The 26629-nt window shown below is 30.8% G+C and overlaps 1 protein-coding gene across 2 annotated transcripts in view; it reads left to right on the top strand.

The window, feature by feature from the left end:
• The window catches only part of LOC113389048 (G-protein coupled receptor moody-like), a 39173-nt gene that overhangs the window by 5630 nt on the left and 6914 nt on the right, over positions 1-26629 (top strand). For both annotated transcript variants that reach the window (XR_003368202.1, XM_026626097.1), the window contains exons 2-9: positions 5373-5474; positions 6399-6539; positions 8482-8712; positions 11010-11112; positions 12623-12801; positions 17764-17865; positions 18726-18868; positions 20138-20302. Coding sequence is in view for 1 of the 2 variants with exons in the window: in XM_026626097.1 (XP_026481882.1) it covers positions 5380-5474; positions 6399-6539; positions 8482-8712; positions 11010-11112; positions 12623-12801; positions 17764-17865; positions 18726-18868; positions 20138-20302 (1159 nt within the window). In the remaining variant the exon portion in view is untranslated. The remainder of the gene's footprint in view (positions 1-5372; positions 5475-6398; positions 6540-8481; positions 8713-11009; positions 11113-12622; positions 12802-17763; positions 17866-18725; positions 18869-20137; positions 20303-26629) is intronic.

Below are 26629 nucleotides of genomic sequence, written 5' to 3'. Positions count from 1 at the left end.
TGGTGATCCGATTCGATGTTGGTTATGTTTAGCTTATAGGTGTAGTTCTGTCGTGAAAATATTTAATTAAGCCTACAAGTAATTGTACATATTATAGGATTACTAAAGAATATCAAAAAGGGCCGTTTTCTTCTGAGCCGTTCAATGCCATGGTTTTTATTAAGTTTTTGGCCATGATGTTAGGGTGGTTCTGTATTCTATCCTTGTATCTCAGACTGAACTTTTCAATTTCTTCCTTAACAGTGTTAATATTCAAATCTGCATGAACCAATAAATTAGGGACATACTTGGGTGCCTTTATAATTTCTTTCAAAATTTTGTTTTGAAATCTTTGTATTATGGCGATGTTGGATTTGCGTTCGGTTTCCCAGAGCTGTATTCCGTACGTCCAAATTGGTTTCAACATGACTTTGTACAGATGAAGTTTGTTCCATGTGCTCAACTGAGATTTTCGGTTAAACAACCAGTACAGTTTTGTTGAGGAAATGCTTAACATTTTTATTTTTCAGCCAAGTACTTTTGTTATACAAGGCAAATTTATAACTAGCTGTAAGTGGAATTCTGTCTTAAGGCAATTAGGGCATCGTGCCTTAAGGCAAATTGCTGGAACTTCCCGTACTAAAAATTATTATTTTTTTAAAAACGATTAACATTTTTGAAAAAAAATTACTTCGAAAAAATAAGATTTTTGAGAAGTTATAAATTTGACAAAAAATTACTTTTTTTTGAAAAAAAAAAATTTAATTTTTTTTTTGAAAAAAAAAATGTTTTCTTTATTTTGACATATGTTGGAAGATCTGAATTTTTTTTAAAGCAATCATACTGCTTTAACTGCATAGAGACAAAATATGAAGCGCGTAAGCGCCGCGCCGCCGTCTAACGCATAAACATTGGTACGGAACCCATAGGAATGGAAACAAAATTTATACTTATTGTTAAAATCTCTATAAAATATCTGATAATTTGATGTGCATATGTCTAATGATCATTTTTGACCGCCAAATGGCTTTTTTTTACTTTTTTTACTAGATCTCTGAAACCGCTAGACCTGCCTTCATGAAAATTTGATCAGTTCTCTGTTAATACAAGTAAAATGTTTTTTAAATTATTCAAATCGGACGCTCCGTTCTCTTAAAAACTTAGTTACCGTTTTTGGCACTTTTTTCCTCATATCTTCGGAACGGCTAGACCTGCCTTCGCCAAAAACTAATCAGCACGTCTCCTTATCAATACGAATCAAATGTTTTGTGAATTATTTTAATCGCTTCATCCGTGTTCCCGAAATCGTCGACGAAAATTTGTATCCGAACACACATACACATACGCAAACACACACACATACATCGATTTTTTCTAAAGTATGCCAAAATGTTCAGAAACCTTTGAAACGTAAAGATATATAAAAAATTTTATTTTCGATTTTTTTTCGATTACTATAACTTGCTCTACGGAAAGTTAAAAAGTTCCTTACTCTTGAAATTGTCTACTCACTGAATGATTTGAAATAAAGTCTACAACTGGTAATTAAAAACCGTGTTCTTCATAATTAATTATTTAATAATATATTATTAACTTTACAATTATATCATTTTTTAAATCAGTTACATCCACGTGCGTCCACATTTTACCAAGAATTCAATGATTTACATAAAGTAGTTTGTATATGAATCATCTCTTCAACTCTGGAAATCCGTCTGTAGATCACAAATGTCCACATAATTTATTTACGACTCATTCATGAGTCGCTCACGAAATTGTTTTGAGTCATACTAATCGAAAAGATTTATTAAATTGAAACAGTTATTAACAGATTGCATTTTTGAGGACCAGAAATTGATTGATGAATGGAAAAGATATAGAAAAGATAGAAATTAGTGGAAATTAGTTAGATAATATTCTGTTGATCAATTGGAAGTTGCATTATGCCAGTTACACGTAGTTTGATATAATTATCTGCAAATACCATCATGCGGTGTGTAATGCAAACACTAAACATAATTTATCAATACCTTTACCTTATATAAATAAAAGATACTGTACAACTTGATACAGTACCCGCCGTTTCATATTTATTATTACTCAATGCAAGACTATATCGTAATGTATAATATGCATTCGAAATTATTACAATATTTATTTAACGAATAACTCATTTCGGTCTCTTATCGCAAACATTAAAAAACTTTTGCCTGATAACGATATTAATATATGAAAACAGTATTCGATATTTGCATTCGGTTTGCAATCAGGTTGGAAGGAATGGAATAATTGAGTTTGATAAGGTTTAATAATCAGGGGATGCCGATTGAATTAATTAGAGGATACCGATGGATAGATATTAACTAGATTGGTGTATTAATTTATAAAATGATACTTCAGTATATTAAAATAATTTTTTAATAAATTATTTTGTGAAATTTTAAGCATATGCTACATGAAAATATTGACACGATTAAGTATGGGACTGTGCTCTCGATATTATTTAATCATTTAAATTATTGGTTACATTTTGTAAAAAAAATAGAGATATTTTTTAGACTGCTCCTTAAATAAATAATTTCTGTGAACAATGCATAAAACCATAAACTTAAGATAACAAGGTTTTTACGGAAACGGGCACAAAAAAGAACCTTTTGCTGGATTTTAAATTTGTGAAATCTAGTCGAGATTTTGAGAAAACGTTGACCACTCGTCGTGGAGCAGTAAATTTTTAGTATGTTTAGTACTTCCATTGAAACATCATAAAAAAAATTCATGATCATTGTCAATTTTTTTTCCGACACCCTATGGGCTGATTTTGCCGCACAACAGACCATTATTATGACAAGGATATGTTATTAAGAACTTTCCATACTAAATATTGACAAGAGCCATATGGTTGCTGTGCAGTCAGACGTTTTTCTCAGGTTGTCAGATAGAAAACCTAACCTAGAAACCGCACAATGTCAAAAAAACGATGTTACATAACAGGGTCTTTTTGACCCAGCTTCCTAACATACGAGTGACGTTGCAGTTTATGTGTAAAACGCCTGAATGCATAGCAAATAAATGACATTTTGACAGTATTCAGTGTGATTTATTAGCATTAGTATAAGCAGAATCGGTCCATTAATTACGAAGAAACGGCCCGGCCGATCTTTACCAAATACGCGGTTCCCAATCAATATCTTTTGATCAGAATATTTGACTTTTCTGTTAATTACAAAGAAATGGTTGATCAATCAATGCGAGTTCTTATTAAGATTCATCAAACGACTTTTAATTTTTTTAATTGGTCCTGCAAGCCAATATAATAACTATTTTCAGAGAAATAGTTAATACTACAACTGAAGACATTTTTTTTGAAATTGGGATGACAGATATATCCTGGACGTTTTGGAATAAAATACGTGTTATCATTCAACTGTCCATAGTAAATATTATTTTTAATCATGAATCCATTTTACTTTCACTTTCATATTTCAAAATCTAAGAACGATTAGTCTGTTTATCAAACTATTTAGTTGCGCAAAAATAAGAATCGTTCTCGATTTTATCTGTCAATTTGTGTCCTGGTACATTTGATTAAGTTCTGTGTTTTATGGTCGTTTTAATTCGTAAATTATCTGTGTTTTTTCTCCATTCGAAGGGAGCGTTCGGTTCAATTAGTCTTAATTGATTCATTAAAAATAACCGAAGCGTTTTATTCTGTCAGAGTCTCAACCCGAACAGAAATATATGCGGGCACTCTGTCTATTTACTCGGATTAATGTTTTATAAATTAATATAATATGATACATGAATACATCTTGTATCATAAACTAAAAGATAGAGGAGTTTTAAACCGAAAATCAAAAGAGGAGAAATTCAATCATTATAAAATATTTCCAATAGTACCACATCGATTCCGCAGATTGTCGACGAACATCTTGTTTTATTATTAGAAAAATGTTATGTTAGATATCTAGATTGTATATATATATATATATATATATATATATATATATATATATATTATATATATAAAATATATATATATATACTAGGGTGGTCCTTAATATGGGCATTTTCGAATTTTCTTGCTCCCAAGGGCTCAAAAGGTTCCAAATTGATAAAAAACAATTCTCTGAAAGTTTTTGCTCTTAATATTGTCTTTTAGATAGAGCGCAATTCAAAGTTTTGTATGGAAATAGCATGAAAAAATTTACAAAAATTTTGAAAATGTTTTTAGATATAATTTAGCGAACAAATGAATGAGTTTTATTCAAAAATTTTGTCGCTAAGTTATACCTAAAAAATTTTTTTTTAATTTTCAAAATTTTTTCTATGCTATTTCCATACGAAGTTTGATTGAACTGCGCTCTATCTAAAAGTTAAAATTAAGAGCTAAAACTTTCAGAGAATTGTTTTTGATCAATTTGGAATCATTTGAGCCCTTGGAGGCAAGGAAAATTCGAAAATGTCCATATTAAGGACCACCCTAATATAAATATATATGCAGGGTATCCCAGAACTCAATGTAAATCGCTAGTATTGATCGTAATTGTCCTGAAAAAAAAAATAAAATTAAAATATCTCACGTTCCTTGGAATTTTCTAGCTTTCCAGCACAAACTTGAGCTCTGGCGAAATTATGACTATTTTTCGGTTTTTGTGGTTAATATTTATTACTTTTGTTGATTTAAACTTTCGAACCGTAACCCTGAGTAACATTTCTAGGACCCACAGTCCAAAATAATGACAATTGAATTAAAACTTTTTGTTGAACTGTGAATTTAAGTTTTTTAAAATAGGTCGACTTTGAGAGGCCCTCAATGACAATTTTAACCAAAAGTTGGCGCATTTAATTAAAATGTAACATGGGTAAATAAATAATGGTAAATGAGTAAAATTAAAATTCGAAAATTAATTCCAAAATTGCTGATGCACTCAAATGTTTTTGTTTCGCATAAGCTCTTGGGGGTTTCCTAATTTTACTGTGAAAAGGTGATAGATAGATATTGAATATAATTGGATATGTTTTCTGTAAAATACCACTTTTGATTATAATAAGTATTTAAATTGTTTCCCAACTGCGAAAATTAATGCCTTATATCATCTTACTAAAGATGTATTTATCATCTGGGCTCATTCTTAAGAGTTGATCCCTTCAGCAGTTTTTTAGATTATATTATCTAAAAACTGTTTTTGTAATTTTTTTGGATAACATTTAGTGCGTTTATAAATAAATTTTAAAACAAAAGACCAGCTGCTCTTATTTGATTAAATTTGATCTAATGGACAACTCTTAACCTTAATGCTTTAGAGCCCTACCCGTGGCGTTATTATTATATATTATATATTGTCAGTATTATTATTATTTTTATTAAGTATATTAATTTTTTTTATTTTCAGAATCAAAATGTCTGCAGTAAGTTATTGGGAAAATGATACAAATATGACACTGCCTCTTATTCACGAATCCGAACTGCAAAATGATTATCAAGAATTATCAAGGTAAATTATAAATAGTTCATAATATTAAAATTAGCAGAATATTATTATTGTTATTAAAATGCAAATCAAATTAAATATAATCAATCCCTAAGTTACCTAACCTTACAAGAAGCATGCAATTAATAATAATAACAAGCAAGCAAATAGTTAACACAATGTTTTTAAAAAATAATTTAACACATTTTTTTACTTGCATTGTATTATCATGATATTTATAAACCTGATGAAAACAAAACAATATTGTTGAAAATAATTTTGTAAAAATTAGCTTTTTGTTATATCAATTAAACAATAAGCCAACTAACAATTCCCATGATCTTCTGCTAAAATCCTCGGTAAATTTCCATGAACTTTGAACCTCTGACTTTAATCAGCGGTTTCGTTTAAATATATACATATACATATATATATATATATATATATATATATATATATATATTGTATGTATATGTCGTCTTAATTGCCTTCATAAACGAAACTAAATCATCCCTCATCCAGCAAACACATTTTAATTGGAACTGCCAAAGACCAGCCAAGGTCTCCTCCGAATTTTACGAGATGCACTAAAGACACAGCTTTTACGCTTTTACAGCACAACAAAGTCTTATTTTATTTACTAAAATAGAATTACGTCTTGGAAAACACTTTTACATTGTGGAAGATAGTCTAAGTTAACAATATTGTTGTTCAAAAATATAAATGACATATTATAAATGCAGGATGTCCCAGAACTCAACGTCAAATTTTCTTTCCTCTTTTTTTGTCACAGAATTATGTCACAACCTGTATATCTGAAATACTTATTATTGTATTGATAGAACAAATATGAGGGATGATATACCTACGGGTAAAAATTCGAAATAAGAAATATTATGTACACATATATATTTACTGAAATATATTTATTTATTTATTATTTATTAGGTTTTCCAGACCATTGTTGACATTTGCAGCAACTGCCACTATCACAATTATGATAGTTGGGATTTTGGGCAATTCTTTAACTGTGGTCGCACTTTTGAGGTGTCCTAAGGTCAGGAATGTAGCTGCTGCTTTCATAATTAGGTAAAAATAGTAATAATTAAGTAGAAAACAAAGATACAAAATTATAAACTTAGATTTATTTTTTATTTTTTTCTTCTAAATTACAATCTGTCTAAATAGAAAGACATTGAGTAATTAGTTTGACAAATAACATTGAGTTTCAAAATGAAATCCCAGTGGTTCACCTTTTATTAATGTATTATATCTTAATTAAATTTTGGTATTATAAAGAAAAAAAAAATATATACATACAATTATAAACAAAATACATTTAGATTTATGATTTTTATATATTCTATATCATCTTTATATACTCTACAGTGTAGAGTAATACTGTGTAGAGTACAGTGTAGAGAATATATATGTGCAAGATAGTGTAGAGTCTACACTATCTTGCACATATATATTCTATACAATCTTTTTTTTATTTATATCCTATACTATCTTAATGTTTTTCCAACTGATGACTTCATTCATCCATAAGTTTCTTCTAAATCTGATCTTCTTGAATTCTAATCTTGCTTACTTTTTCTTCTTTCTTCTAAGTTTTTATTCAAATTCAACTCAACTTAATTCTGATCTTCTCCAATACAATCTTCTCTTGATTTTTTCTTACTTATAATTTTATTCAAATTTAATTCAACAAGTCTAATTATATTCAATCTATAATATATATCTAGATCATATAATCTATAATATATTATCTATAGATAACTAGTGGTGTATGGCATCGTGCCTTAAGGCAAATTGCTGGAACTTCCCGTACCGTAATGAAATATTCGAGAAATTTTAAACGTTTTCAACTATATTATTACAAATACTGTAACTTTCATTATTTTTGCATTATCTTGTTATATCTGAGCAAATTAAATGTAAATCATAAATCAATTTATCTCCAGGACAATAACAATCGTCATTTCATTTCAAATTCAATTTAAAAAAAAAAATAGTTACACAAAATTGAAAAAATGCTCTCTTATAGTTAACCGCACTTATACTGTGCTTAGCTTGGCGGCATTTCGAATTCAATTTCAAAAAAATAGTTGCCGATTAATTTACACAAAATTGAAAAAGTGCTCCCTTATAGTCACAGTCTAAACGCATTTGCAAATAATTCTGTGCAACATTTTCACTTATACTGTGCTTAGCTTGGCGGCATTCTCATATTTTTCAATAGTTTTCACAAAATTGGAAAAGTGCTCCAGTGCATATACAGTCTAAACGCACTCGGGTAAACATTTGTACTAGAGTGGTGCTTAGACTATGCTTAGCCTGGGTCATTTTTTGAATTTTTAATCCAAAATTACAAGAATATTTTATGAAAAATAAAAAAAGATGTAACAATTTTTTATCCTCAATGTTTTGTCAATACAAGCAGAAAGTTTTTTAGATCATTCAAATAGGACGCTTAGTTCACTCAAAAACTGCGATTTTTTGCACATTTAGCTCTGTATCTTCGAAATGGCGGGACCTGCCTTTGCCAAAAACTAATCACCTCTTCTACCAATCATTACAAATTGAATGTTTATCAGATCATTCAAATCCGATACTCCGTGCTCTCGAAAACTCTATTTGTATTTTCTGCATTCTTTGCCCCGTATCTCTGTAACGGCTGGACCTGCCTCTGCCAAAAACTAGTCAGCACGTCTCCCTAACAATAGGGATCGAATGTTTTTTAAACCATTCAAATCGGTTGATCCGTGAAGGAAAAAATGCGGATACACAAAACACACACACACACATTTTTTCTGAGGTATGCCAAAATGTTCAGAATCCTTCAAAACGTCGAGAAATGCAAAAATTTTCAATTTCGATTTTCGGCTCATTACTATAAATACTCTACGGGAAGTTAATAAAGAAAAAATCCATTAATTATTCATTTTGCCCTTTGATCAATTTCAACTTCATTTTGTATTGCCTTTATAATTCACTTACATATTTATTTCTATATTATTTTTTCCAGTTTATGTTTCGCCGACCTGGTCTTCTGTTCCATCGTCCTGCCCTTCAGCGCGGCCAGGTTCGTCCAGGGAACCTGGTCAGGCGGAACGACTGATTCGTCAGGTAGAAGCCTGATCAGCTCTGAAAATGAAGGCGTCATGGGTAACGTCACGTTGTGCAAACTGGTGCCTTTTATGCGTTACGGAAGTGTCGGAGTGTCTTTGCTGTCCATTGCCATGATCACTGTCAATAGGTAGGAATAGTAATAAAAAGATATATATATATATATATATATATATATATATATATATAGGGTGGTCCTTAAAATGGTCATTTTCGAATTTCCTTGTTCCCAGGGGCTCAAATGGTTCCAAATTGATAAAAAAACAATTCTCTGAAAGTTTTAGCTCTTAATATTAACTTTTAGATAGTTCAATCAAACTTCGTATGGAAAGAGCATGGAAAAATTTTCAATAATTTTAAAAATGTTTTTTATATGTAATTTAGCGAACAAATGAATGAATAAAACTCATTCATTTGTTGCTAAGTTATACCTAAAACATTTGTTTTAAATTTTCAAAAATTTTTTCATGCTTTTTCTATACAAACTTTGATTGAATTGCGCTCTATCTAAACGTTAATAATAAGAGCTAAAACTTTCAGAGAATTGTTTTTTATCAATTTGAAACCATTTGAGCCCCTGGGAGCAGGGAAATTCGAAAATGACCATTTTAAGGACCACCCTAATATATATATATATATATATATATATATATATATATATATGCTAGCTGACCCGGCAAACGTTGTTTTGCTAAGTAAGGTATACTCTAGACAATTTCTAGAGAATCAAATAAATTAATACTTTTAGTATATAATTATGTGTTGTTTGAATGCTATGTACAATGAGGTATTATAGAAACAATTGTTTCTATATTTGGTTTATATTGGGTTTATTAATAAACCCCATTAGTTGGTCTATATCTTGTCAATACAATCAAAACTGAAAGTTTTATACACTTTCTATAGAAAACATGGTATAATCCAATCCAAGTCTTTTTTGGTCTTTCGACTTATTGATTACGTTTCAAGTTTCTCAAATTCTTTTTGGATTCTGGATTTTGAGTATAATTCTAAATAATAGTACTGAGCTTATACAAAATTTTCAAGTTTCTGCGAAGAGAGATAGTAAATAAATATTTCTTCTTTGACCTGCTTTTTGAAAGGTTTTAAGTAACATTCGATGAATTAAAGTAAATTTAATAAAAAGTATATATGTAGAGCAGGGCGAGGCACAAAGGTCGAATTTGACTTTGATAAAATATTAGGTTGTCAAATATCTCCCTTCCGCCTTTTTGTATTATAAACCAATAGCAAAAAAGCGGAAGGGGGATATTTGACAACCTAATATTAATTATATTGTGAAAACCAAAACAATTATATCACAACAAATAACACATATCGAAAGAACAATTATCTGACTACGTTCAGTAAAACTGCCAGCTACTTCATCATTGTAGAAATGTGCTTTTTTTGCTGTGTTTCAAAAATACGTTATCTAGATCTTTTTACTCTATAGGGTTAATGTCTTATTTTAATTTAAAAAGTATTTTCCAAAATAATTACATTTTTAACTAATGCTAAAAAACTACCAACGGAAGAAAATACTTTTATTATGGATTTTCAAAGATTACCCTTTATCGCCCGATAGCAAAGTCATAAGAATCAAGGTGATAGCTGGCTATACATCTTTTTCCCTCTACTTTCAAATATTGTTGTTAAACAATGCTTAACTTTACTGGTTTTTGACACATCGGTGATGAACCTTTTTAACCCCAGACCTTCATATATTACTATCTATTCTTCGATAAATTCTGGGAAATTATAACTGGGAAAATGCTTTTCGACAAAATGTCCATTTGATCGATACCAAATTTAGGTTCTGAATTTAAATAACATAAATAAAAAATAATGTAACCTAGAAAATGTTTTATAAATACCAATGAGTATATAATTATACAAATGAGATCTTTCAGAGCACCGTGTTTAAGAAAAATATGATTTGCAAAAAAAGAGTGCAGCATTTCAAAAAAGTTGATATTTCTTTCGTTTCTAGTAGCACTTGTGATCCGTTTAATAACGTTTTTGTGTACAAATAAAACTACAAACAAAACTACTTACTACAATTTAATCGTAATTAAATAATATTCACGTAAAACATTCTATTAAACGTAATTGAACATTATCTGTAAAAAACTTTTGACATTTGACGTAATAGCCACCGTCCATTGTTTTATTCAAATTGCGCTTCTACAAAAATTTTCAAATTAAACATGTAAAGTTTCTACGCTATTTTGAAATAATATCTCGGCTTTCCGACAACCTACTGATTAGCACGAATTTTTCAAGACTAAGACTGGCCAAATCGGTCTAGCCGTTTTCGAATTTTAGCGGATCATTTTATCGACAGCTCCATTTTTATATATAAGAAGATATGAAGAATCAAATGAATATGTTTTTTTATTAATTTTGGTTTTTGTTCAATTTTAGATATATAATGATAACTCATTCTGGAATATATGCTCGAGTTTACAGAAAAAGATATATTGCAGCAATGCTCATAGGAGCTTGGATCTTCAGTTATGGATTTCAGGTAAATAATTTAAATTTTAACTACGATTATTAGTTAAGTAATCCACAAATACTGATATTTATAAAAGTGATAGTTTCATGGCATAGGTTAGTCAGTAGCATGCTCGACTCACACGCCAGAGATACTCGGTTCGAATCCTGGCAACATCAATAATGAATTGTGAGACTGAATAAAAATATGCCTATGTATACTTTAAAATGAATTAAATAAACAATTTGATTTGCAATTTATTTTGCAAATATGCAAATTTGATTAAAAAACAATATGTTGAAGTTGGAATTTGAGTTATTGAGCTGACATTGAATAGAATTAGAAATATGAAGGAAAAACAGATAAATTTAGAAGAAATAAGAAACAGGACTTTGTAGAAAACTACAGCTAAATATATTGTAAATTTTGGGATTTTTCCTTCGAATTGACCTTTCATATATCCAATCCTATTAAACTTTTATGTTACTAAATTAGATATTTATTTTTAACTTCGCATAGGGCAAGTTATAGTAATCGCAAAAAAATCGAAAATGAAAATTTTTATATATCTTTACGTTTCAAAACCTTCTGAACATTTTGGCATATCTTAGAAAAAATGGATGTATGTGTGTGTGAGTGTGTATGTGTGTGTGTGCGTGTGTGCGTGTATGCGTGTATGTGTGTGCGTGAGGATACAAATTTTCGTCGACGATTTTGGGAACACGGATGAGGCGATTTGAATAATTTAAAAAACATTCAATTCGTATTGATAAGGAGACGTGCTGATTAGTTTTTGGCGGAGGCAGGTCTAGCCATTCCGAAGATACGGGGCAAAAAGTGCCAAAAACTGTAACTCAGTTTTTCAAAAAACATTTTACTTGTATTGACAAGATGAAGAACAGATTTAATTTTTGGGAAGGCAGGTCCAGTGGTTATGGACTCTCATTGAAAATAAGTTAAAAAAATGTCATTTGGCGGTCAAAAATGTTTATTGGACATGTATACATCAAATTATCAGATATTTTATAGAGATTTTAATAATGTGTACACATTTTGTGTAATTTTTTGGGGTTCCAGATTTTTAATTACGATACGGGAAGTTCCAGCAATTTGCCTTAAGGCACGATGCCATGCGCCCCACTAGTTAATCAATTAATCCACAATTACTGATATCTTTAATTGTTAAGTGCTATATGACGTAGGTCAATATGCTTGACTCACACACCAGAGATCCTTGGATCGAGTCCTGGCAGTGTCTTAACAATAATGTATGAATTATAAAGTCTGCAAATATGTTGAAGTTGATTAATTGTATAACAGTTAATTAACAACATGTTACAGCTGAAATTGTATAGAATTTGAATGATTCAGTTGAAAATTGAATAGAATTAGAAGAATGAAGAAAAAAAGATGGATTGAGAATGGTAAATTTTGGAATGTGTCCTTTGAATCAACGTTTTATTTCTAATCCTATTAAATGTTCATGTTATTAAATAAGTTAGATATTATTATTTTAATTAAATATTTATTTTTATCCCAGGTTCCCACCCTGTTGGGTGTATGGGGCGCTTTCGCCTACGACCCTCGCCTTGGCACTTGCAGTGTTACCAAAGATTCTAGGGGAGCATCGAGTAAAACGGCCTTGTTCGTCGTTGGATTCGTCACTCCTTGCATTGTTATCATCGCTTGCTATGCCCGAATTTTCTGGGTGGTACACAGGTAAAAAAATACATAGTTATTTTAAATTTTAAGTTTACTTAAAGCTCAAATTTGGTGAAAATATAGGTCTATGCGTGCTTATTGATATTTGTATGAAGTCCTAAAATTATTTATTTACTTTGAAAAAATAAATTCAAAATAAGTTTTTAACTATTTTAAAGTAAGATGGGATATTTTGCTCAATGCGCCAATTAAAAATGCCTAGTATATAAAATATATTTATATACATCGTATTTCCCAGGAATTAAATTCAGTAGACGACATTTTACATTCATTCATATTTTACTCACGTCATAGTTCATTTATGTTATTATTTTTGTATTACTGTTTTTATTTTAATTTATTTTATTTTAACATTTTAACTTACCGTATTTTGCATTTTCGACGTTTTGAAGGTTTCTGAACATTTTACTGGCATACCTCAGAAACTAAATGGATGTGTGTGTGTGTTTTGTATGTCCGCATTTTTTCGACAACGTTTTCGGGCGCACGGATCAACCGATTTGAATGGTTTAAAAAACATTCGATCCCTATTGACAGGGAGATGTGCTGATTAGTTTTTGGCAAAAGCAGGTCCTGCCGTTACGGAGATACGGAGCAAAGAGTGCAGAAAATAGAAATCGAGTTTTTGAGAGAACGGATCATCCGATTTGTATGATCCAAAAACATTCAGTTTGTAATGACGCGGAAAAGTGGTTATTAGTTTTTAGCAAAGGTAGCCCCAGCGGTTTCGGAGATACAGAGCTAAATGTTAAAAAAATGGCAGTCTAAGCCACTCTGGTACAAATGTTTATCAAAGTGCGTTTAGACTGGAGCACTTTTCCAATTTTGTGTAAATGAGGCAACTATTTTTTTGAAATTGAGTTCGAAATGAAATGACGATTGTTAATGTTCTGGAGATAAATTGATTGATTTATGATTTACATTTGATTTGCTCAGATATAAAAAGATAGCAAATATAATGAAAGTTACAGTATTTTTAATAATGTAAGTATTTGAAAACGTTTAAAATTTCTCGAATATTTTATTACGGTACGGGAAGTTCCAGCAATTTGCCTTAAGGCACGATGCCATACACCACTAGTTTTATTTTAACTTTTTTCATTTTATATTCAATTTATTGTATTTTTTGTATTTTTTCTTTTTTTGCACATATCAATTTTGTAAATAAGACATTAAAGTCTTGATTAACAAAAAAAAACTAATTTTTAGTGGCTTGGCCGATCTTTTATCAAACCTTTCTTATCGAATTTATTCCAGTGGGTTTTAAATTTGCAAAATTCAAATTTTGACTTATCACAAAAGCAGAAGCTAGATAAAATTTACTATAATTCTATGCCAACAGTTGCACATGATCCGATACAAATGTTTTGAATAAAACGACTTTGAAATCCATTTTTCATTTTTTAGCTGCAAATAGAAAATTCTGGACATTTTTTTGATTTTTGTCAAATAGCTCACAAATGTTATATGGGGGCACACTTTTTTTTGTTAGATGGGGTGAAACTAGATAAAATTTGCTACATTTCCTTGGGAACACCTTTATACTACGAAATAAAAGTTTAGAATAAAACGAATTTGAATTTGATATTTCATTCTTTAGCAATGTGAATAGAAAATTCGGGACATTTTTTTGGTTTTTGTCAAATAACTCAAAAATATTATATGGAACCACCACTTTTCAGTTTGAAACTAGATAAAATTCACTACAATTCCATGCCAAATAATCATATTATTGTCAAACTTTGATGAATTTTTAAAATTAAACTACTTGTAGGGTCGCTAGAATATTTCAGTATGTTCTATAAGACCATGGTATCTATAGTGAAATTAAGTTTCATAAAAATCGGCAAAAAAATTTTCAACAGAAAACGGCTCGATCGATCTTTACCATAAACTAATCTGTATCATTCCCAACAAATATCTTTTGAATTGTTTTTATTCAAAATTTGCATGCATATATATATATATATATATATATATATATTTGAAATCTATTATCTTAAATAAAAATCTGACACTGCTTGATATCAAGCTGGAATCGAATCCACAACCAGTGGTTGCGGAAAATATAAAATGATATTATGTAATAATTGCTTTGATTATCAATGAATGAATGCATATTATTTAATGCTTACTGTATATTTCGTACTATTTATACATTCTATTATATGTAAGGTTTATAACATGTTTACAAATATTTAAATTCAATTTAACAATATGTTTAGATTCATTGTTTTTCTTCACTCTTCCGACTATGACGTGTCATGTGTCTCTTCAAATCGATTAATTGTTTAAATGCTTTATTGCATATTTCACATTTGAAAGGAAGCTCTCCTGTATGAATCCGCATGTGATTTTTCAGATGACTTGATTGTCTGAATGTCTTGTTGCAAATAGTGCATTCGTGGGGGCGCTCATCACTGTGAATGAGCATGTGTTTTTTCAGATTATTTGATTGTGTGAATCCCTTATCGCATATATTGCATTTGTGGGGGCGCACATCACTGTGAATGAGCATGTGTTGTTTCAGATTATTTGATTTTGAGAATGTCTTATTGCATATATTGCATGCATGGGGACGTATCTCTTCGTGTACCAGCATGTGATTCTTCATGTTTCTTAATTGCGTGAATGTCCTATTGCATATGTTGCATTCAAAGGGGCGCTCCCCTTTGTGTAGCAGCATGTGTTTTTTCAGATTACCCGATTCTGTAAAGGTCTTCTTGCATATATTACACTGATGTGGACGCTCACCACTGTGAACGACCATGTGATTATTCAGATTGTATGAAAGTGTAAATGCCTTATTACAAATATCGCATTTGTGGGGGCGCTCACCACTGTGAAAGCTCATGTGTCTGTTCAAATTAGTTAAATGTCTGAACGTCTTATTGCATACATTGCATTCATGAGGACGCCCTTCATTGTGTATCAGCATATGACTTCTCAGAGCACGTGATTGTTTGAAAGTCTTATTGCACATTACACACTTATGAGGTTGCTCACTGTTATGAATCACCATGTGTTTCTTCAGATAATTTGAGCTTGCAAATGTCTTATTGCATATACTGCATTCATAGGGTCGCTCATCACTGTGACTAACCATGTGATGTCTCAGACTAGATGATTGTGTAAATGTCATCTTGCATATACTGCACCCATGGGGACGTACTCCTTTGTGTATCAGCATGTGCACATTCATATTACTTGAATTTCTGAATGTCTTATGGCATATATTGCACTTATGGGGACGCTCACCACTATGAATGAGGATGTGAATTCTCAGACTAGATTTTAGTGTGAACGTCTTCTTGCATATACTGCACTCATAGGGACGCTCACCACTATGAATGAACATATGAGTTTTCAGATTACTTAATTGTATGAATGACTTATTGCATTCATTGCATTTATGCGGACGCTCACCCGTGTGAATGGCAATGTGAGTTTTCAAAACACTTGATTGTTTGAAAGTCTTTTGACAGATTTCACATTCGTAAGGGCGTTCTTTGCTATGACTAGGCTTGTGATCGACCATGTGTTTTGTTAGATTATGGGAATCTGCGAATGATTGATTACAAATGTCACAATCAAAAGACTCCTGTTTGACTTCATCTTCAATTGTCACCTCGGAGTTCATGAATCTTTCTAAACATGCATCATTATCCTTAGAACACGATTCAGATTTAACAATAGCATCAAGATCATGAAATTCATCATCATTTTCGCCTTCAATGTCTTCTGCTGAATATTCTGTTGGTTCAATTTTAATTGCCTGATTATTCATGGACGTAATTGCTTCGTCTGACATTTTTAAATGTTTTTAATGCCTATTCTCACTAAATATTTACAAAATTATTCTTACGAAATAATAATCTAATTTAATCAACAATGCTTTAAATGATTTCAACTAAAATTTAATTCATTATTTGACATCTAAAGCATAGAGTAATGCTTTGAAAAAGATGAGACATTTACCAAAGCGCGTTGATATTTAGCAAGTGGCGCCTTTTTTCAAATGCATTATCGTTCTCTATGTTTGAGCTGGCAACAAACGTCTTTATTATTATTAAAAAATAATTATTACCTAGACAATAAATTAATAATAAATGATTTAGAAGAGAATTTATTAATTCCATGTCTTACATAAGAAATCAGCTTTGTTTGTTTATTTCTAATCAAGATCATGTTCAAAAGCTGAAGATGGAACGTACATAGATCCGAAACGTCGACAACAAATAATTTTTTGAAAAACTTTTGGATTTTTTTCTTACTATTCGATTCCTTGTTTGAAACTCAGCACATATACTCGTATACAGGTCAAAGAGTTAGGACATTTTTATTAGAATAAATTTAAAATTGGTTCAGTAGTTTAGGATCACATTTTGACTACTTGTTGTAAGGCCGTAATATTACGGTAAGTTCTATAAGAATTGTTCCATAAAATTTGGCTTAAATTTTTTTTCAACAGTTAATTACAAGAAAATGGCTCGGTAGATTTTCACCTAAAACTAATCAGTATCATTCCCAACTAATATCTTTCAAACAATTTTTGATTTTTTAAAATCGATTTGGTAGAATGAGCTTAAATGTGGAAGAAAAGTTTAACAGTTTTTTTCCAAATTACAAAGAAACGGCTCGGCCGATCGCTACACGAAACTGAGAAAAGATAATCTACATCAAAATACATTGATTGGCTTTTAAATTTTTGAAATTAGTTCAGGCGTTTTGGAGCAAACGTTAAGTCTTGATTAGCAAAAATGAATTATAAAAAAAATGTATGACAACATTTATTCTCACTTTATTAAAATTTTTTTTATTTGAATTTTAATTTAAATTTTATACATCTCAAACAGACGGAAAGTACCTGGTATGAGAGATTGTACAAAATATCTATACGATAGTATATATTTATTCAGTTGCTTAATAATAAATTATTTGATTAATTTTTTTTTCCAGTTCGGAAGTGAGAATGCGCCAACATGCTGCCAAAGCTAATAATAAGCCCCAAAACAACGGCAGTTCGGCTACTCCTGCAAAAAGTGGACCACAAATTGCAAGGTAATAAAAAAATTATAAATAAATAAATAATATAAAATTATAAATTCGATCGACACCTCCAATAATCCGACACCCTCAGCAAACTAAACATTGTTTTGGAAATAATAAACAATATCCTTTGACTTTTTACTATAATTCCACTCGGATTCCGCCACTTCGGCGACAAAAATCTCACAATTCACGAGTGGAAAGAGTTTATAATGCCGGATTAGAGAGATTTTTCTAATCATAACTTACTTAGATCAAGATTGTGACCACCATTCTTCAAAGGAAAAATAGAAGGTCTAAAAGGACTAGTAAGAAGAAAATTTAAAATATGTATTAGAAAACGTTTTAAAAATTTCACTGGATAAACACTTTTTTATCAGAATTGAACTAATTGTTTAGGAGGAGTTCAATACAAATATGTAGAGAAGATCAATTAGAATCGATTTTACTGATGTATATAATGACATCAAACTTCTCTACATAAGTTTCATATTGAACTCCTCTTAAACAGCTGGTCCAAATCTGATAAAAAAATTGTGTTCATCTAATGGAAATCGCCAAGCATTTGTAATTTTCTTTCAACTAGTTCTTTCAAATCTTCTTTTTTTTCTTTAAAGAAGGGTCACAAAATTGGTCTCATGGTTTTATTTTCATGACCATGCCTAATTTGAACATATTTTTTTCTATTCTTTTTGAAGCACTCTTGATGTTGACGTCTTATTAACATATATTTATCTTCTTAAAAACCATCCTCCTTTTCTCAATCTTCCTTTAAATCCATGTCTCTGATTTCTAAAGAACTATGTTCCAAAGGTAGTATTTTTCAAATGACAAAATTATATATCCTTAATTATAATTAATTTTAATTAAAGGACCCCAGAAAGCAGTGGAGCCCGTATGAAACGCAACGAGTGGCGAATCACGAAAATGGTTTTGGCGATATTTTTGTCTTTTTGTGGTTGCTATCTGCCTATAACTATTGCCAAAGTTGCAGATCCAGAAGTCAAATATCCAGGTAAAGGGAAAATGATAATTTAAGTAATAAATAATACAGTATTTCAAAATAGAAAACTCTCAAGTTGATGCCTCCAAAACGACTAAAACATACATAGGATACTAGTGGTGTATGGCATCGTGCCTTAAGGCACACTGCTCGAACTTCCCGTACCGTAAGGAAATATTCGAGAATTTTTAAATGTTTTCAATTATATTATTACAAATACTGTAACTTTCATTATTTTTGCTATCTCATTGTTATATCTGAGCAAATCAAATGTATATCATAAATCAATTTATCTCCAGAACATTAACAATTGTCATTTCATTTCGAATTCAATTTCAAAAAATAGTTGCCTAATTTACACAAAATTGAAAAAGTGCTACCGTATAGTCACAGTCTAAACGCATTTGCAAATAATTCTGTGCGACATTTTCACTTATACTGTGCTTAGCTTGGCTATTTTCTCATATCTTTCAATAGTTTTACACAAAATTGGAAAAGCGCTAAACAGTCTGAACGCACTTGGGTACACATTTCTACCAGGGCGGCGCTTAGACTGTGCTTAGCTTGGGTAATTTTTTGAATTTTTAATCCAAAATTACAAAAATATTTTATGGAAAATAAAAAAAGATGTAATAATTTTTACCCTCAAAAGCAATATTGTTTTGTCAATACAAGCAGAAAGTTTTTTAGATCATTCAAATCGGACGCTTATTACTTCACTCAAAACTGCCGTTTTTTGCACATTTAGCTCTATATCTTCTAAATGGCGGGACCTGTCTTTGCCAAAAAATTAATCTCCTCTTCTCCCAATCATTACAAATTGAATGTTTTTTAGATCATTCAAATCCGATATTCCGTTCTCTCAAAAACTCGATTTGTATTTTCTGCACTCTTTGCTCTGTATCTTCGTAACGGCTAGACCTGCCTTTGCCAAAAACTAATAAGCACATCTCCCTATCAGTAGGAATCGAATGTTTTTTAAACCATTCAAATCGGTTGAACCATGCGCCCGAAAACGTGGACGAAAAAATGCGGACATACAAAACACATACACAAACACATCCATTTTTTCTGAGGTATGTCAAAATGTTCAGAAACCTTCAAAACGTCGAGAAATGCAAAAATTTTCATTTTCGATTTTTTGGCGCATTACTAACTACCCTACGGGAAGTTAAAAATATCCATCAAACATCTGAAAATGATTCACCTTAGTTCATAGCATATTTAAATATTTGTTCAATATTGTACTAATGCATCTATTAATAATTTTTATTTTTTCAGGGCTCCACATAATGGGCTACATTCTACTATACCTATCAGCCTGTATTAATCCAATTATTTATGTGATAATGAACAAACAATATCGCCAGGCCTACAAAACAGTATTACTTTGCGAAAGGCCGCGAATATTAAACTTCACAGCAGGAGGAAACAGCAGTGCTCAAGGTAATTATTGAATCTTATTTAAAACTAATTAATAATGACGAGAAATGTAGTAGAACCCGCTTAAGACGATTCGTAAGGGAATAGTATAGTCAGTCTCTATGTACTTAAATATCATCACAAGTTGATAATGGAAATATAGATTTATCAGGCATCAATTTAAAAACTAAAGCGTTAAAAATTTATTCACTAATCAAGTTATATATAAAGAACATTTTTTAAATTTTTGAAAATTTTCCTGTGCTATTTCCATACAAAACTTTGATTGAATTGCGCACTTTCTAAAAGACAATATTAAGAGCTAAAACTTAGAGAATTTTATTTTATCACTTTGGAAACATTTGAGCTTCTGGGAGCAAGGAAATTCGAAAATGTCCATATTAAGGACCACCCTAATTTATATATATATATATATATATATATATATATATATATCTTAGTTTTTTCGACGTTGAAACATATTTCAAATTAACTAGCAGCCCATTCGTCGAAATAAAAAATGTAAAAAAGTATTTAAAACCTTTTATTTATACGTTTCGACACCAGATGCGTGTCATCATTCAGCAACTACAATAAATTTGAAACAATATATACTAATAATAACAAAACAAATATAAAATTATTATAAATATAGAGAAACATTTTACATACCACCAGGACAAAGACAATAAAAAAAAAAAAAAATAAAATAAAAATTTAAATTGTAATAATATTAGAGGACATTTTTTGGAAAAATAATGATAAATAACCACAAAATTAAAACCATTTGAAAGAAGTTTTAAACTGTAACACATTATGACGCATGAAACACGCACATATCAAGCTTTTTTTTGAGTGTCTTTGTCCTGGTGGCATGTATAATGTTTCTCTATATTTATAATAATTTTATATTTGTTTTGTTATTATTAGTATATATTGTTTCAAATTTATTGTAGTTGCTGAATGATGACATGCATCTGGTGTCGAAACATATAAATAAAAGGTTAATAACTTTTTTACATTTTTTAATTTTGATGAATGAGCTGCTAGTTACTTTGAAATATATATATATATATATATATATATATATATATATATATATATTGAATACATAACACAGTTATGTACATTAATAGAATATACATTGACTTTATAATACAGTTAAATAATTTCCAATAGTTTTTAATAAGTATTATAAAAAAAATGAATATATATTGTTTCTATGCAATTGAACCCTTTGCTCAAAGATAAGGAAAGCTACAAATGTTTTCTGTTATAGAAAGTTCTTATTACAAAATTATTTGTTACATTACAAGCATTATATAATACCTAATTTGATTTGTGATACCATTTGTGTATCATTAAACATAACAATATAAAACAATAACATTTGTATTACTATTTCATTGATTTTCATCACTCTTCCCACTATGAAGTGCCATGTGTTTCCCCAAATTGTCCGATTGAGTAAATTCCTCATCGCATATATCACATTTATAAAGACGCTCTCTATTATGAATCAGCATGTGATCTTTTAGATGACTTGATCTTGTGAATGTCTTATTACATTTATTACATTCATACGGGCGTACTCCACTGTGCATCAACATGTGACTTTTCATATTGCTTGAATGTTTGAATGTCTTGTTACAAATACTGCATTCGTGGGGACGCTCATCACTGTGAATGAGCATGTGACTTTTCAGATTACTTAATTGTATGAATGTTTTATCGCATAAACTGCACTCAAAGGGGCGTTCATCACTGTGGAGGAGCATGTGATTTTTTAAATGACCGGATTGTGTGAATGTCTTATTGCATATATTGCATTCATACTGAGGCCGTACTTCTTTGTGAATCACCATGTGTCTTTGGAGACTACGTAGTTTAGTGTATGTCTTATTACAAATTGTGCATTCATGAGTGCTTGCGCCATTATGTATTAGCATGTGTTTTTTTAAATTAATTGGTCGTGTAAATGTCCTATTACAAACATTGCATTCATGGGTGCGTAGTCCAGTATGTATCAGCATGTGTTTTTTCATATTGCTTAAATGTCCGAATGTCTTGTTACAGATACTGCATTCGTGGGAGCGCTCACCACTGTGAACTTTCATGTGACTTTTCAGATTACTTGATTGTATGAATGTCTTATTGCATAAACTGCACTCAAAGGGGCGTTCATCACTGTGAATGAGCATGTGACTTTTCAAATGACCAGATTGTGTGAATGTCTTATTGCATATATTGCATTCATGAGACCGTACTTCTTCATGAATCAACTTGTGTCTTTGGAGACTACCTAGTTTTGTGAATGTCTTATTACAAATTGTGCATTCATAGGTGCTCGTCGCCCCATTATGTATCAGCATGTGAGTCTTTAGATTACTTAATTGTGTGAATGTCTTATTACAAATATTGCATTCATGCAAGCGTAATCCACTGTGTATCAGCATGTGCTTTTTCATATTGCTTAAATGTCTGAATGTCTTGTTACAAATACTGCATTCGTGGGGACGCTCATTACTGTGAATGAGCATGTGACTGGTCAGAGTACCTAATTCTGTGAATGTCTTATTGCATTCTTTGCATTCATGAGGGCGCTCACCACTGTGAGTGAGCATGTGATTTTTGAGACTACTTGAATGTGTGAATGTCTTCTTGCATATGCTGCATTCATGGGGACGTATCCCTTTGTGTGTAAGCATGTGTACTTTCATATTACTTGAACTTCTGAATGTCTTTTTGCATACATTGCATTCATGGGGGCGTACCCCTTTGTGTATCAGCATGTGACTTTTTAGATTACTTAAATGTCTGAATGTCTTATTACATTCCTGGCATACATGTGACGTGTGAGGCTTATCATTGTGAATGTGCATGTGATTTTTCAAAAAAACTGATTGTTTGAAAGTCGTTTGACAGATTTCACATTTGTAAGAGTGTTCTTCACTATGACTAGGTTTGTGATCGTCCATATGCTCTTTCAATTGATGCGATTCTGCAAATGATTGATTACAAATGTCACAATCAAAAGACTCCTGTTTGACTTCTTCAATTGACACCTCGGATTTCATTAAATTTCCTAAACTCGTTTCATCATCCTCAGAATACGATTCTGATTTAACAGTAACATCAAGGGCATCTAATTCATCTTCAATTTCGAGTTTAATGTCCTCTGTTGAATATTCTGGTGGTTCAATTTTAATAATTGCCTGATCATTCATAGACTTAAATGTTTCTTCTGACATTTTGGAATATTTTCACTGCTTGCATTCACTAAATATTTAAAAACTATTCGTATTTTAATTAATAATCTACTTTAATCAACAAGCTTTTACAAAATGATTCATTTCAACTAAAATTTAATCTTTGACGTTTGAAGCATAGAGTATGTTTATAGAAAGATGAGACATTTATCAAATCAAATCTTTGATATTTAACAAGTAGCACGTCTTTTCTTTTCAACACTCTATGCTCGAACTGTCAAATAATGTCGAAACGTTTGGAATTAAAAATTAATTTATAAATCTTTGCTTTTTATTCTTCGATGCATCGCCCTACAAGAACTTACTCATATATCTCAACATCAAAAATAACTACTAAATATATATATATATATATATATATATATATATATATATATATGTGTGTGTGTGTGTGTGTATATAATTACTATGCCAGAAATCTATTCACAAAAGTTATAAGAATCATGAATATAAGTATGAAGTCAAATGAAACATCTGAGTGCCATAATGGAAATCTTTGTGAAAAATTTGCACTAAGTATATCAATATTGCTTGATATCAAGCCGTTGGAGGTGGATATCGAATCTAAAACCAGTGGTTTAATCTACTTAACTAATAAAAATTAAAATATGAAAAAAATTATAAACTAATAAATAACAAATGCTTTGTTTATCAAGAAATACATATTTAATTTTTACTGTATATTTTATACTATTTATACATTCCATTACAATCAAGAATATTTTATAACACGTTTCCAAATATTAAAATTCAACAGATATGTTTAGATTTCATTGATTTTCATCACTCTTCCGACTATGAAGTGCCATGTGTTTATTTAAATTGCCTGATTGATTAAATTCCTTATTGCATATTTCATATTCATAAGGATGCTCTCTGTTATGGATCAGCATATGTTTTTTTAGACTACTTAATTCTGTGAATGTCTTCTTGCATACATTGCACTTATGTGGACGTTCACCGCTATGAATGACCATGTGACTTTTCAGATTGCTTAATCGTAGGAAAGTCTTATTGCATTCATTGCACTTATGGGGGCGCTCACCGCTGTGAATGAGCATGTGAGATTTCAGAGTACTTGAATGTGTGAATGTCTTCTTGCATATACTGCATTCATAAGGACGCTCACCACTGTGAACAGGCATGTGACTTTTCAAATGTGATGCTTGTGTAAACGACTTCTTGCACACACTGCACTCATGGGGCTGCAATCCTTTGTGAATCAGCACGTGCATTTTCAAACTACTTAATTGTGTAAATCTCTTATTGCATATATGGCATTCATAGGGGCGCTCACCACTGTGAACGAGCATGTGAGATTTCAGAGTACTTGAATGTGTGAATGTCTTCTTGCATATACTGCATTCATATGGACGCTCACCACTGTGAATGAGCATGTGAGATTTCAAACTAGTTATAGTAATGAACGCCTTATTGCATTCATTGCATTTATGTGGACGTGTACCACTGTGAATGAGCATGTGTCTTGTCAGAGCCCCCATTAGTGTGAATGTCTTCTTGCATATACTGCACTCATGAGAGCGCTTACCACTGTGAATGAGCATGTGAGATTTCAGATTAGTTGAATGTGTGAATGTCTTCTTGCATATACTGCATTCATAGGGACGCTCACCACTGTGAACGAGCATGTGAGTTTTCAGAATACTTGAATATGTGAACGTCTTTTTGCATATAATGCACTTATTGGGACACTTATCACTGTGAATGAGCATGTGTCTTTTCAGAGTCCTCAATTGTATGAATGTCTTTTTGCATATACTGCACTCATGAGAGCGCTTATCACTGTGAATGAGCAAGTGTGCTTTCAACACTTTTGATTGTTTGAAAGTCTTTTCACAGTTTTCACATTTAAAAGGACGTACTTCTCTATGGTTAGGCATGTGATCGATCATATGCTTTGTTAGATGATGTGATTCTGCAAATGATTGATTACAAATATTACAATCAAAAGACTCCTGTTTGACTTCATCTTCAATTGTCACCTCGGAATTCATGAATCTTTCTAAACACGTATCATCATCCTCAGTAAACGATTCAGATTTAACAGTAACATCAAAAGCGTCAAATTCATCTTCAATTTCGCATTTAATGTCTTCCGGTGAATATTCTGGTGGTTCAATTTTGATAATTGCCTGATCATTCTCTGACATAAATGTTTCGTCTGACATTTTGGAATATTTTCACTGCTTGCACTTACTAAATATTTAAAAACTATTCGTATTTTAATTAATAATCTACTTTAATCAACAAGCTTTTACAAAATGATTCATTTCAACTAAAATTTAATCTTTGACGTTTGAAGCATAGAGTATGTTTATAGAAAGATGAGACATTTGTCAAAACGAATCTTTGATATTTAAAAGTGGCGCGTCTTTTCTTTTCAACACTCTATGCTCGAACTGTCAAATAATCAATATAATTTTACTTGATATCATTTGTCATATTTTAAAAGATTGTTTATTAAAGTAGATTATTATTTAAAATACGAATAGTTTTTGAATATTTAGTGAGTATAAGCAGTGATAATATTAAAAAATGTCAGAAAAAACAATTACGTCTATGGATCAGGAAATTAAAATTGAGCCACCAGAATATTATCCAGTAGAAGACATTAAATGCGAAAATGGGGAGAATTTTGATGTTCTTGATCCTCCTGTCAAATTTGAATCGTGTTCTAAAGATGATAAAACGTGTTTAGAAGGGTTTATGAATTCTGAAGTGACAATAGAAGAAGTCAAACAGGAGTCTTATGAATGTGACACACAATCACATCATTTAAAAGAGCATTATATGGTTGATCATATGCCTGGTTATAGTAAAGAACGCCCCTTCAAATGCGAAACCTGTCATAAGTCTTTCAAACTATTGCTTACTTTGAAAAATCACAAGCTCATTCACACTGGTGAGCGTCCCCATAAATGCAGTATATGCAATAAAGCATTCAGAAGTTCAAGTAATATGAAAGTACACATGCTGATACACAAAGGTATACGCCCCCATGAATGCAGCATATGCAAGAAGACATTCACACATGCAAGTAGTCTGAAAAATCACATTCTCA

The sequence above is a fragment of the Ctenocephalides felis genome, unplaced genomic scaffold (assembly GCF_003426905.1).
Source record: "Ctenocephalides felis isolate EL2017-DRISC unplaced genomic scaffold, ASM342690v1 CF-g0.4_SCAFFOLD_03573, whole genome shotgun sequence".
Taxonomy (NCBI): Eukaryota; Metazoa; Arthropoda; class Insecta; order Siphonaptera; family Pulicidae; genus Ctenocephalides; species Ctenocephalides felis.
The sequence above is the reverse complement of the archived record's forward strand: the minus strand, read 5'-3'. Positions and strand labels throughout refer to the sequence as shown.